This window comes from Heliangelus exortis, chromosome 23, assembly GCF_036169615.1.
Source record: "Heliangelus exortis chromosome 23, bHelExo1.hap1, whole genome shotgun sequence".
Taxonomy (NCBI): domain Eukaryota; kingdom Metazoa; phylum Chordata; class Aves; order Apodiformes; family Trochilidae; genus Heliangelus; species Heliangelus exortis.
In genome coordinates this window covers 5,893,927-5,904,004 of record NC_092444.1, presented here as the reverse complement: position 1 = coordinate 5,904,004, position 10,078 = coordinate 5,893,927, and the positions used below count along the sequence as shown (strand labels likewise).

The following is a 10,078-nucleotide window of genomic DNA, read 5'->3' as shown; positions in this document are numbered from 1 at the left end:
GCGCTCAGGTGCGCGCGGGGCGGGGCCGGGGGGATGCGCAGGCGCGGAGGAGGCCCCGCCCAGAGCGGCGGCGGGCGGCGGGCGCGGGACGGCGCGGTGAGTGCTCTGCCCCGGTCCGGCCCGGTCCGGCCCGCTCTGACCCGGGCCGCCGCGTCCCAGGGAGCCGCGCGGGATAGGTGGGATAGCTCCGTCCCCGAGGCGGTGGCCCGGTCCCCTGAGGCGTCTCCCCCGTCGCGGTCGCTCCGTGCCCTCGCCTCGGCCTGGCGGGGGCCGAGCGGCGGCTCGAGGGCGGCCCCCGGAGCCGCGGGTATCGGGGGCTTTGTCCGCTCCGTCCCCGGGGAAGAGGCGGAGAGCGAGGCCCCGCCCGCCTTACCCAGGCCCCTCCGCCGGTCCGGCCCCAGCCCCCTCCGGGGCAGCGCGGAGGCCGCGAGGTCTCCTGGGTCCGGGCCCCAGGGGCTGTCCCTGCCCCGCGGTTCTGACGGGACCGGTGCGCACGCTGCCCTGCAGCCCGTTGCCTTGGGTGGCAAGAGGATTTCCAAACTGTTTTGCGTGCCAAAGTGTTTTTATTTCACGCGTAACTCCGGGAGGTTCCCCGCGGGTCGCTGCAGCCCGTCCCGCCGCAGCACCGAGCGCCTCGGGCTGGCACTGAAGCGAGGGAAGTGTTAAACCCGCTGGCACAGCACAGGGAGCAAACCGTGCCCAAAACTGGTTCTCTTTTGTCGCCAGAACCTAAAGCAGTTTCCCTGGGTCGGTAGCACGGCCTCGGCATCTCACTGCGGAGCGGGGAACCTGCCCGGGGTGCGGGCTGCGTGCGGTGGGTGAGCCAGGAGAGGGCACTCGCCAAGGCTTCCCCGGTAGAGAAATCATAGAATCATGGAATTGGCTGGGTTGGAAGGGACCTCAGAGCTCATCAAGTCCAACTCTTGCTCCACTCCCCCCGTGGTTCCCAGCCCATGGCACTGAGTGCCACATCCAGGCTCTTTTGAAATATCTTCAGGGAAGGAAATGCCCCAAAACTGTGGGCAGCAGACAGCTTTTAGCAGAGAAGCTTCCTGGTTTGTGCTTAAAACCTGTGCCTCCTTAGAAAGCTGGCAGACAGGCTGGGTAGTTGTTGGGATTATTGCTGTGATAAGGCAAATGGGACCTGTCCTGTGCGTGGTTGGATGCTGCCAGTGACAGGCTCTGATGTTTGTGGAGGGGATGCAGGAGTGAGGGCAGAGTGCTGCTGACCTCAGAGACAGCTTGTGAACAGCAGTCTGGCCTAGTGTTAAACTGAAACTGTGTTTTCCCAGTCCAGAGCTCAGCTAATGGGTTTGGGATTTTATCATCGTGCAACTTTCGTTCAAAACCCGGGATGTTTTAGTGTTTAATGATTTTTTTTTCCCCCCCAGTTCCACGGGTAGTTAACAATTAAGTATTGATGTGTTCTAGAAGTTCCTCTCAGCTCGCAGACAGTGCTTGGAACAAGAGGTCCACAGAGGCCCATGTTCTGAGAAACCATGTAGAAAGGGGTCTGTTTTATAGGGAATCACCTGGCATGTGCTGTTCCTGAATTAACCCACCTGCTAGACTCGTTTTTCCCACACATTTTCAGAGTCCTTGGCTCTGTGCAAAAAAGGCAAAGAAGACTGGAGTTCTGAGCATGTCAGTTGCCGTGGCAACGTGGTTTCCCATGGATTTTGGTCCTGTCGTAGTTGTGCTCTTTTCCTAATGTGATTTGGGGGTTGTGTGTGATCCTTGGGGATGTTAGTGGCAGTTACTGGGAATCCTTCCCCTCACCAGATTGATTTAACACTTTCCTAAAAGACACAGCTGCTCCCTGCCAGCTCTGGCCGCTGTTTCACATGCATCACAGATGATTCAGGGGAATTTTTTTTGGGAAGAGTCCACAGATGTCACATCTTGGCAGGGAAATATAGGAAGAGAGAAATACTACTTCAGGGAGCTAAATATGAACCGTGCTTTCTAAGTGTGCAGAGATGGCTCTTTAAAACCCTAAATTATAACAGGGGAAACGTTACATCTGTGGCAAAAAAAAAAAAAAAAGCAATTTGGGCAGAAAAACAACAGGAGAGAAAAAAAGAGTAGTGTGTGTCTCTGCTTTATTGGCTGCCCAAATTTTGGTTCAGGGTGCAGTGCTGCTCTTGCCTCACACTGTGTGGGACATGATCTTTATGATGGGGAGAGCACATCCCAGGAATCATATCCTGGGTTTAGCTGGCACTGTGGCTTCTCCAGTGTGTGGAGTCTGCTCCTCTTGTAAACTGGATGTCCTTACTGGTGTCCTGGTACAGCTCTGGTGTTTTCCAGAGGTCATGATGTACTGGTACCTCTTCACCTCAGATGTAGTTGGTTGGGTTCCTTCTTAGAGTGGACCATATTGTCCATAAATAAAGAATCTCTCATCTCTACTTGGTTTTTTGGACAGGAAAGAGACAATGTGCCCTGTTTAAAAGAGGTCACACTCAGGAGGGGAGTTTAAAGCTGTGTTTGGAGCTCAAAGGTTGGGTTTTTTTTTTTTAAGCCAGGGTAAACATCTGTGCTTGTGCTTCTCTGGGTTCTAGTGACTCCTCTACAAGGTGCAGAGGTGTTCCAGAACATTTCTGCTGCTCTAGAGTCAGAGATTCCTTCCAGTTCCCAAATCTTCCATCTAAGTTGGTGTGCTGGGTGGGGAACCACCTTCCCCACTCTGCAGGGAGTGGCAGGGGGGCTGTGAGGAGGTTTTCCTGGTGACTGGAATCACAGAGTCATCGCTGGAAAATTGCCCCCCCCCTTCCCCCCAAAGTGTTTTTGCTAATATTAACTTTAGTTCCATCTCAGCTCAACGGAGGGAAAAACTAGAAAGTGCCATAAATTCAGCCAAGCTTGTCAAAGCTGTCAAATTACGACCTGATAAAGCTCCTACCTCCTAATGGTTACAGCCAGCAGCCCGAGAGGAAATGTGTGCTGGTGGGGCTTCAACATTGTTAGATTTTTAATGTACAGTCATCTGGGGGCTCTTTGGCTTCAGTGGAGGGTGAAGCTCTGAGCAGAGTTATTTCTTTAAAAAAAAAAAAAAAAAAAAAAAATGAAAAAAAAAATCCAAGGATCTAGACCAGCATACTTGCCCCTCTCTTATCAGCCAGATTAATGCTGACTACTGAATTTTAGCAAAGGTCTTCTTTGGTCCCATTTGTTAGTAGTAGGAGTCCATAGAGATAATGTCTTTTCACGTATAAAAGATGCTATTGATTTTCTGTTACTGTTGTCCTGAAATGTGCACAGTGTGTCTATGGAGCAGTGACAATCCTCCATCACTAGCTTTATGGGAAAAGAATGGTTATTGAATCTCTTCCCATAAAATATAATCTCTTTCTCTCTTCCAGAATTTGCCAGCCCCTCTGGGAGTCCCTCATGTTATCTCTTTGAGAAAATTGATTTTTATTTTTTTTTTTGTCTCCACTTTGTACACTTGTGTTTAGCTTTATTTTTAATTTGGCTCATGTGATATGAAACGAAGGCTTCCCTAGCATGAAGCCCACTGTCACAGTGGTGTATTGCTTCTTTTTCATATAGGTTAGCACTGTCAGGATATTTTAAAATAAAATAAAGATATTTGCGTGGCACAAGTCTCTTGTATTGTTGGTGGGGATTTTTTTACTTGGGTGAGTCATTGCCCTGCTCTTTCTTTCCAGGCAGGTCTGAGATAATGACAGCTTTTCAGTAAAGTAAAATTCAGGGTAAGTTTCTAGAGTCAACACGGGCTGATTGACTTTTTGGCTGAATGACACTGTAGCAGAGAGCACAGCTTGCAGCACTGCCTGCTCAGGGAGCAATGGTCTCTGAACTTGAACAGTGGCAGAAATACTGTCAAATTTGTCCTTTCCTCTGTGTGGCAAATGACTGACAATGGGATTTTTCCTTTCAGGGAGGAATCGGCAACATGAATTCATAGATGATGAGTAGGATGCCAAAGCCAGAGATGACAGTGCTCTTGAAGAAATGCTGGGTAGAACAAAAAGGTAAAAGGAACAGATAATTGAGTGCATTTTGGAGCCTGGGGGACTTCAAGTGGTACCTTGCCTCATAAGGCATGTGGCACACCCCCTCACACCATAGCTGAGTTGTCTGAGTTCCCTCCTCCTCCATTCTGCATGAAGTCCCAGTGACACCCCTCACTCCTGACCTGTTCTTCCTGTGCTTCCCTCTCCCCCAGAGCTGCACCTTTCTGTTGCTGAACCCCTGTGAGACTCCCACCTTCCCATCTCTCCTTGCATGCACACACCTTGGGGGGTCCAGCAGCTGCCTCATCCCAACCTGCAGCTCACACTGCCCAATTAGTCTGGCAATCATGCCAGGGTGTCTGCTGCCATGTTTTCTGATGAGAACAAAAAAAAGAAATAAGAGATGAACTCAAGCATTTAATTTGCAGCCACTGCCACTCTCCCCAGGTGACAGCTCTGTGCAGCCACTGCCTGTGCCTGCTTCTGACTTAAACCTGGGCAGGTACACGTGGTTAAAGTGTTTGGAATGCATTTGCAACCAAGTTGGCTCTGCAAGGACTGAATTGCTTTCTGCTATTCTCATGCTTTTTACTGCATTTTGTGTTAATGCTGTTGAGATGCCCAGAGGAATCACTTCTTATTGGCTCTTTCGTTCTGATAAATTATCTCTGTAACTGAGGCATGATAGTCCACTTGGGGCCTTTGGGAAGTGAGAGGCAGATTTAATCACACCTGCAGAGAGCCATGCAGTTGAAAGGCCTTTGTCACACTCCTCCAGTGGCAGCAGAAGGGGCTGAAGCAACTGGCAAGAAGCAAGAAAATCTTCATTAGTAATGTAGCTCTTCTTGGGATATTTTCATGCTTGTTTATGGAAGACCAGTTTTAATCCCCCGAAAGTCAAAAGCAAATGTTTTCCTTGAAAAGGTTCCAGGTTTGTAGCAATTAGCTGTGTGTTTGCCCCCTGCCTCTCAGCTCTCTCTGGTAGCAGGGTATCTCTCTGGTAGCAGGGTATGGGACAGAAGGGCATTTCTGTGGCAAGCAGATCTGGACAGTATGAGAAGCAGAAGGAGGTGTGAATGGTTGATGTGTGTAAATAATAGTTCTGCTCTGCAGGAAGTGTCATCTTTAAAACAACAGAGAGGAATTTCCTATAGTTTAGGTGTTGGTGCCAGTTGTAAATTTTGCATGCTTAAAACTTTCTAAATCAAGGTGTGGTTGGGCAGACAGAGCATTGTGCAGGGCAGGGTTAAAGTTTTTAAATGTGCTGACACCACAGCCTTTCCTGAAACCATTAGTACAGCTTTGCCAGTGTCAGAAATTCTTTCTTCTGGCAGCTTCGTAGTGCTAGGAAATCTGAAGGATCCAGCTACTCTGTGTGCACACCAGGTGCCCAGGAAGGGAGTCTTTGGCTTTGTGCTGACCCTTGGCTCTGTCTTCCACTAATGTGTGATTGCTGCAGCAGAACCACTTGAACCAGTGCCCTCAGTGCCAGCCAAGTGTGTGAGGAGCTTATCATGGGGACAGGAGCTTTTTCATCTGTCAGAAGCTGTCCTCAGAGCACGTGGAGTTTGCCAGAAAGGCAACTTTTTTTACACTTTAAAGATAGAAACATACAGGAATTCTTTACAGACACCATTTTCCATGGACAGCCCTTTGGATTTCATGCAGTATTAGTGGCTGAAAGCTGGGAACCCCTATTCCCTGTTAGCTCTTCTTTGTCTAAAAGCAGCCTCCAGCTTATCTCCTGTAGAGTAGTTCTCTTAAGAAGTCAATGACTTCTATGCTAATGAGAATATTTTTTGGGTTCAGTTTGACAGTTTTGTTTCTATTTAGTAAAATACTTTCCCATTGTTGCTGGGATACAGGAGCTACTACAGCATGTCCTAAAATCCTTGTTATGTTCAGGCCACATGATTCCATAGAGAAGGAACAGAACCAAATTCAACTCTTTTGGTGAAGAAGTAGTAGTTTGTCCTGTGTTGTCTGGGAAATGTAACCATGTTTGAAGTGTTATAATAATATCACATGAAATAGATTGGTTTTTTTTTTTTAATGGTGCTAACTTGCAGATGCTATTGTGTAGTTAAAATATATTATTATATAGGTTTTAATAACACCAGAATTCAGGCATACTTAAAATAGTAATTAGTAAATTTTTGTCGTTGTCAGTCCATACTTTGGGAGGTATGGTAGTTTTTCCATTCTTTTCCTGCATGTGTATGTTAAGGCTGTTGGTGTGTTCAGCTCTTTCCATAAACCTGGATGTAAATCAGTTTCACTCTTGGAGTTTCAAAGTTCTTCACTGTCAGTTTGGAAAGCTGTAAGTCTGCTAAAATTGGAGTGCAGTCAGTGTTGGCAGGGAGCTGTGTCCTGGTGGTTGTGCCAGTTCCCCAGAGCCAGGATTTCTGGCTCTGTTCCTCCAGGATGTGTTCCCTGTTCCTCCAGGATGTTCCCTCTTCCTCCGGTCGCTGTTTGGGGCCCCGGAGCTCAGCCAGCACGGTGCTGGAATGGTGCTGGGCCATGGAATGGTGCTGGGCCATGGAATGGTGCTGGGCTTCAGCTCCCTGGGAATTCAGCAGCACAACCAGGCAGTTGTTTGGTGTTTGCTGGTTTTGGCAAAGAGCACTGTATGTGTGTTATTTCATTACTGGTGCCACCGGGCATTGGCTCAGGGAGGGTGCCTGGTGCTGTTGCTTTAAGGTGGCCACGAGCTGTGCTCAGCATCACCTCTGCCAGCTCCAGCATTGGGCACGTGCTCTCTGCTCAGCAGTGGCTGGAAAGCTCAGATAGGACCAGATTTGGCATCAGCATAATCACTCCTGTGGGCGTTGTGCTTTGGACGTTGCCAGCTCCTCACTGTTTCTTGTTTCATCCAGCACGTGGTATTTTCTGTGACCCTGCAGACAGACAGTGGCCTACTAGACTAGCTGGTGGTTGCTTTTTATTTTTTTTTTTTTCCCTTGAGTCTTGTCAGCATTCAGGTTTTCAGCTTCAGGGGAGCACTGGGTAATATGTTCTGTTTTGCTGTCCTGCTGATGCTTAGCTTGCTGGAGTCTGTGAGCAGTGGCAGCAGTGGGAGCTGGTGTGCTGTTAGTCACCCAGGTGACACCATCTGACAGACAGAGCTCTGGAGCTGGAAAAGGGGGGTGATCATCTGAGAGAGTGGCATCCAGTTGGTCAGGGTTGTGTTGCCTCACCACCTGATGCAAATTCTCCTACTCAAATGCAGATGGAGCTTTTCAGAGCACCTCATCTGATGTTCTTGTTTAGCCTGTGTCTTGCAAGTGTTCAAGAAAGGGAGGTGAATCACTCACTGATATACTTTGATCTTAAAGACTCTGTATTTTTCCTTTTCTGTAAGTGGATTGGCAGACAAAATTTCTTAGTCCTTGTGTCTGAAGATCTTGCCCTCAGTGTCAGAGGCAAGGCAGTTAGAGAAGATGCAGTCAGAGTTCCTCCACCTTTGAAATATTTGATGAAGCCTTGAGTATTTCATGGACCCATAATTGCATTTCAATATCAATCATTCAGTAATTGTGAGACATTCACAGAAGCCCTTTGGGACTTAAATGGTGCAAGAGAGAAGTGTTTTCTGAGCAAACAAATAGCCAGATGAGGTGGGAAATACTTTACTTCTGGAATTCCAGAATTACAGGCAATGATAAGCCATTAAAAGCAAGCCTTTCAGATTTTACACCCAAAACTTTGGGGTTAGTCTGTGCAGCTCTAAGTCTCTGCTGGCATGATTGTGTCCCAGAACACTGGAGTGACTTGATCCCATTCCTGTCACCTTTTTGTATCATTCAGGCAAAACATAAATTGTTTGGATTGTGATGGGTGCTCGAGGTAGGGATGTAATTTCATCCTCCAGACTTTCACCTTAGCTGTAAGGGCTTAGTGCTGAATACACAAGAAATAAATAGCTTATGTTCCTGGTCAGCACTTAAATTTATAGGCAGGCTGATCCATCTCTGAAATGTGTTCCTCAGGTTTGTCATCCAGGTGGCTGCCCACTTCCCTGGATCCTGTGATAGCTTCTGCAGCTAAGATCTGTTTACTTTTTACACTTCTAGTTGATTTTGATAATTTGTTAATCTTATGGGAGGATTATCTTCTAGTTTTAATATTGTGAAAATGATATTTTATTTTTTTAAGCAGGAAGAGGTGTTATAAAAATTGACATTGTGCAACACTGTCACAGGTTTTACTGTTTATTCAGAGATGGAAGTTGAAAGACATCATGCAAGCATAAAAGAGAATTCCTATATTAATAGTTCTCTTACCAGCTGAAAAGAAATAATTTTATGCATGATTCCTTAGGAGTGCTTGCTAATTTTGTGTGTGTCTCCCACTCTAAGGAGTGAGTGGAAGTTATTTTAAGCTACGTTTTGTGGTTACTATAGGTGAGTTGGCAGTAGGTATCTAGCCCTTGGGAGGTGCTGTTGTGTTTCTCAGTGCTGGACAGCAAGGTCTTCTCAGCATGAAGAGAGCTGCAAAGCTGCAATCATTGGGAGCACATTTTAAAATGTTCATAGACATAAGCAGGATAAAGAGAAGGATGTGGGCTCAGATGAGGTTATGCTAACTTCTGTGTTCTGTTTCCCTGGCAGAATTGGCCCTTTAGATAAGCATTAAATATAGACAGATGCTGTCAAAAAAAGAGAATTCATATCAGCACCAGAAGTGACACTTCATAAGGACCTTTTCCACTTTATAGTTCAATAAAAAGGGTAATCTGTGTCGAGATATTCTGTTCTTGCCTACAGTTCTGCAGTTCTGACAGCATCACGTTCCTGGTTTTACCTTCATGCTGTCCCAGGCTGAAATACTTCATATTTAACACTCTGGGTTCTATAAATAATTGATGTGCCTGTCTTTGTAACTGAAGATCAGCAACAAATTGTATTGTTGTTGAATAATGGGGTTCTTCTGCATCCTTTACTTTTACATCTTAATCTTCACTCTGCTACTGAGAGTGTAGGAACTGATTTACTCCAGGAAAAAAAAAAAGGTATTGCTATTCCAGTCCTTCAGGGGAGGAAGTTCAGGGGAAAGAACATCTAAGTAAAGACCAGCTATTTCTGCAGAATTTCTGCATATGCTCCTTGTACTAATTACATGCAACTCTTGTGGGTCATGTGGGAAAGAATTGTTCTAATGCTCAGGCAAGTCTAGAAAGAAAACTCTGCTCTATAGCTAAAACTAATGAGAAAATATTAAACCAATAGTTTTTGTTTAGAAGAATTAGTGTGTATCCTTGCTGACAGAGGAGAAAGGTTTTGTGCAATAAGGCACCAGATGAGCACTGGAGATAGTTTGAGTAGATGGGTTCTAGTTTGGCATATTGAAATTATCCTTCCATTTGGTTTATCTCTTCATAAATAACTGTGAAAAAGGCCAGGGAAGTTCCTTCTCATTGTGAATTTTTAGCATGGCAGAACCCAGCAGTGTTGGAGTCCCTTAAAGATTGGAGATAATGACTGCAACAACAATGCTTTTTAATTGAGAGTGTGAGTGCTCTCTTGTTTGTTAATGATGCTTCTCTGGGATGCAGCCACAGAATAAATCACAGGTGCATGAATGAAGGTTTGGTTTGGTAACTCCAGGGCTGATCTCTGGGCAAAGGGCAGAGCCTGGGTGGTGCTGTCACAGGTTCAAGAGCAGAGTAGTGCAATTAAATTTTACTTTGCCTCTGGCTCCCAAGTGCTGAATCCACATGGCTTTGAACACCTCCTGCCTCTGTCAGCATCATCAGTTTCTCTTCCTTCAGTTCTCCTTTTGTTCTTCCCTTACCAGTTCTTCTGTTTTCAGTGCCTGAGGCTGAACATTTTCCTACCTTAGTGACTAAAGTTTGGCTCCTAGATCCGTATTTATTCAGTTAATATAGACAGCAGTCCAATTTCAGAGGAGTTAACTGGCCTGGAAGAAGTTATTTGTTTAAAAGTAGGAACAGAAATTTGGGAACATACCTTTAGGGACCTTGGACTTAAACATACTCTACCGTTACTGTTTGCTCCAGCTCTCACTGGAGACCTGATACCAAACCAACCTGAAGATTGCACCACCTTGTACACATTGGGGGGAAAATAAGAAAT

General features: G+C 46.2%; 1 protein-coding gene across 8 annotated transcripts in view; it reads left to right on the top strand.

Annotated features, from left to right (window-relative positions):
- The first annotated feature begins 7 nt into the window (after positions 1-7).
- The window catches only part of CAMTA1 (calmodulin binding transcription activator 1), a 248,112-nt gene continuing 238,041 nt past the window's right edge, over positions 8-10,078 (top strand). For 7 of the 8 annotated variants that reach the window (XR_011730433.1, XR_011730434.1, XM_071767412.1 and 4 more), the window contains exons 1-2: positions 8-96; positions 3,908-4,001. Coding sequence is in view for 6 of the 8 variants with exons in the window: in XM_071767412.1 (XP_071623513.1) it covers positions 3,935-4,001 (67 nt within the window). In the remaining 2 variants the exon portion in view is untranslated. Of the gene's footprint in view, positions 97-3,657; positions 3,720-3,907; positions 4,002-10,078 lie in introns of those variants that run through there. The other variant, XM_071767411.1, reaches the window with a different exon arrangement.